The 3,396-nt window shown below is 46.4% G+C and overlaps 1 protein-coding gene across 1 annotated transcript; it reads right to left on the bottom strand.

Moving 5' to 3' along the window:
- Positions 1–542: 542 nt before the first annotated feature.
- Positions 543–2,047, bottom strand: LOC119548259 (4'-phosphopantetheine phosphatase). The gene has a single exon (XM_037855404.1). It carries the CDS (start codon positions 2,022–2,024, stop codon positions 834–836), a length of 1,191 nt encoding a protein of 396 aa, XP_037711332.1. The 5' UTR covers positions 2,025–2,047; the 3' UTR covers positions 543–833.
- Between the last annotated feature and the right edge of the window lie 1,349 nt (positions 2,048–3,396).

The raw sequence follows: 3,396 nt of genomic DNA, 5'->3' as shown, positions 1-3,396 counted from the left end.
CCCACTATTCCATACTCCCAATAATATTATGAAGAGCAACAATTTTTCAGACCAAAAAGCGTTGTTTATTGCCTTGTTATTTATAGACTTTTAATGACATATTTTTCAATAATAGCTTTTCTGCCTTCTCATGCCTAGTTCTGTGTATCGAACTGAATTTTAAATTCAGCTTAAGGCCATGCACTTCCTGCTCTTGGCTTCGCAAACCAAATATTATCTACTTGGCCGCTTATCAACCAGTTATTATTGTGACTGTCTTCTTTGTTGCTGTTTTATTTCGGCCACGAACCGAGAGATAAGTGAGATAGCAAACGCTAAGAATTGGCACGCACCGCAGGCCACAATAAAAAACAAAAACCAGATGGAACCGTATGTAAATATAAACAGACATTGAAGCTTTATGGTGGGAAATGTCTAAGCCCTCCGTGCTGATGAAATGTCAGCGACCACGAGACCCTAGTGCCTATCAGTGCTTATCACAATTGCAGTCCATATAACCATGACCGATAATAAGCCGCCGTCGCGATAAACAAAAGGCTTTGTTATTATATATTCTTGTTTTTAATTATTAAAAGTTTTAGCGGTTATATGGGTGAGGTGACCACAAAAGCACTTGCATTAAGATTAAATTTATACAATTATGAATCTCATATCGTAGATCGAGGTATGGGATTGGGTTGCGGGTGTATAGTGGATCATAACAATAATTTCGAACTCAACAAGGACCCCCACTGGCTGGCGATCGCAATCTTCGGACGTGGGCTTTGTTTGTCTGTCAACAGGGGATAACAATGGACGACGACGACAACGACGACGACGCAGTGGCTCCTGGACTAGCTGGGCGCGGCCGGTTCGAACTTGCAGATGACGGCGAACATGGCCTCGCCGCCCAGGTACTTGGCCAGCCAGGTGTTCTTGATCACGGCAAGCTTGAGGGTCTCGCAGGCAAAGCGGGCATTCAGGTTCGTGTGTAGGGCCCGTCCCATGCCCTCGATAACGAGCAGATCAGTCTCATTGGCAGCGATGGCATCGCACAGTTCCTGCGGCAAAGTGCGCATATCCAAGCAGGGACCAGTCTGTCCATTTGCGTAGACCAGTAGTTGTCCCTGCGACCAGGCCTTCTCCAGCACCTCACATTCCCGCGAGCATTCATCTAAAAGGGATTTCAGCTCCTCACTGGTCACATCATTAAGAGCGGGTTCACTGTTTGCGCAAAGCAGCACCTTGGTGCCTCGTTTTAGGAGTCCACGCACAAAGGGCAGCACGCCCAGCACCACATCCACACCGCTGTTGTCCACAAAGACCACGGCGCACTTGTGGGGCTCTCCCTTGAGGCGATTTAACCAGCTGTCCAGATTGTCCAGCAGCCAGGGCCGCTTCTCGATGCGCTCCAAGGCCGAATGAAGGCCGAAATTGCTGTCCTGCTCGAGGATATTGGATATGGCCTGGGCGCCCCAGTCGAACATGTTGCCGGCAAGGACTCCACGCACCAGCTCTGTCCACCGGGTGTCCTCATCCTCCAGGGCATCGAGTTCCTGCAGGCGCTGCTTTAAACGCGCCACCGCCGAGGCATTCTCCAGTTTCTTTTGTCTCAGCCAGGGATCGGCGAACCCAAAGCGTCGCAACATGTTTTCGTTCAGCTGGAGCAGCTCACTGGTGCCCAGTACCACCTTGCCCTTGTTGATCGGCACATTGCGCTGATGCTCGTCCAGCTGCTGTAGATAGGCCGCTTGGAACTGCTCCGCCCGCTGGGGGGCCGTGTGATCCTCCGCCTGCGAGTTGGCCGCCACCTTGGCGAACTTGGCGACCATGTCCCTGAAGCACCGGAACCAATAATCCGCCGCCTTTCCGTCCGTGTTGAGGTCCAGGGTGTCCGGGTGGTAGACAGCCGGGTCCGGCAGCAAACTGCGGCTGTGCATGGCGACGCGGGAAGACGCGAGGCGTGTGACTTTTGGCGCAGAATTAGAATTAGTCGCCGTTTTTGTAATTAACAAAAAAAAATTTGGGGCTGCAGGTGTGACCATTTCAAAATTTAGTTTGCCGTTTTTGTAACGTAGTGTCGGTAAACGTAAGCAAACGTAAGAGCCACGTAAGTGAAAGTTAAGGAGGGAGACACAAAATTACGAAGAAGAAGAGCTTATATGAAAGCAGTTAGGGATGGGCTAAAAGTCGAGCTTACTTAACAGTTGGTATATTTATATTTTACATAATTAATACCAAAAATAAACCACAAATTGACCTAGCGCATGTTGTCCTCGCTAGCTTATACCTCTCCGTTTTAAATCACGAAGCTAACAGCTGATCAACCACCTATTTCGTTAGTTTTTGTATTGCATGCCGAGAGATATAAGAAAACGCGAACCGATACTATCGATGTCAGTCATTCTAAAAATACCTAGTCTGAAGAAGCGCAATTATGTCCATATACCACTTGCTTAAATTTGGAGTAGAGTCCCGTATTTTCTTTCGATCGTTTATTGTAACTATTAGCCTCTGAACACAACCCCTTAAAATTGCAACTGCGATCGGCATAAGCAAACCGTATCCGAAGAGGGGAAGTGCAAATTCAGTTGCTTCGAAAAACTAAATACAAATTGAAAGGCTGAGTAATCCATTTTGTTCTGCTGAACGCTGTTTTAAAAGTAATCGACTTGGAACTTATGCCATCGATGTATCGCGTCAAAAACAGCTGTTCGTTCCCTTTGCTGAAGTTGACATGGACAAGATAACGCATATTTCTTTAAAAAAAGAATAACTAATTGGAAGAAAGCAAAATATGGACCCGTGCCGCCACCAGGCTTCTGTAGGCCTTGTATTTCGAAAAAAAGGAAGATTTCCGGAACCCCTAGAAGAAAAACAAGAATATCTGGCGTGATATTCTGATGCGATAGAGGGCAACGGAATAAGCGACCTGGATCCAGATAGGCTAAACCGGAAGTTTAGGAACTTTAAAAAAATTTATATTATGATCAAAAATCGTAGCGCGGGGGAAAAACTTGGTCGCAGCGACGGAAGCTCGCTCTGTAAATAGGCTATAAGACGATATTTCTAGACGATAGTTTTTTCCAATTGCTTACGTTCGCTTACGTTTACTGTCGCTTACGTTCACTGACGTTTAAACATTGCAATTGAGACAATTGGGAATACTTCCAGTTACAATAAAAAGACACGAAGACTTGCATTTGTGTGTTAAAAGACGATACTTCTGGACGATAGTTTTCTCGACCAATTGTTTGCAGTGATACGTTGGAGAGAAGACAAAACACCCCGAATAGTACCAGCAAAACTGGAAAAACTCTCATGTTCGGACTCGTACTCGTAGTATTGGTGCTCAGTGGAACCGCTCGCTCGCTCAACTGAACGAAAACGGTCGTTGTTTCGTTGATTCGGTAAAAT

Source organism: Drosophila subpulchrella, chromosome 2L (assembly GCF_014743375.2).
Source record: "Drosophila subpulchrella strain 33 F10 #4 breed RU33 chromosome 2L, RU_Dsub_v1.1 Primary Assembly, whole genome shotgun sequence".
NCBI lineage: Eukaryota > Metazoa > Arthropoda > Insecta > Diptera > Drosophilidae > Drosophila > Drosophila subpulchrella.
Note: the sequence above shows the minus strand (reverse complement) of the source record. Positions and strands in the feature narration are given on the sequence as shown.

What these genes read in the sequence shown, in the direction of transcription:
- LOC119548259 (XM_037855404.1), bottom strand. Translation starts at nt 2,024, where the DNA reads ATGGTCACACCTGCAGCCCCAAATTTTTTTTTGTTAATTACAAAAACG.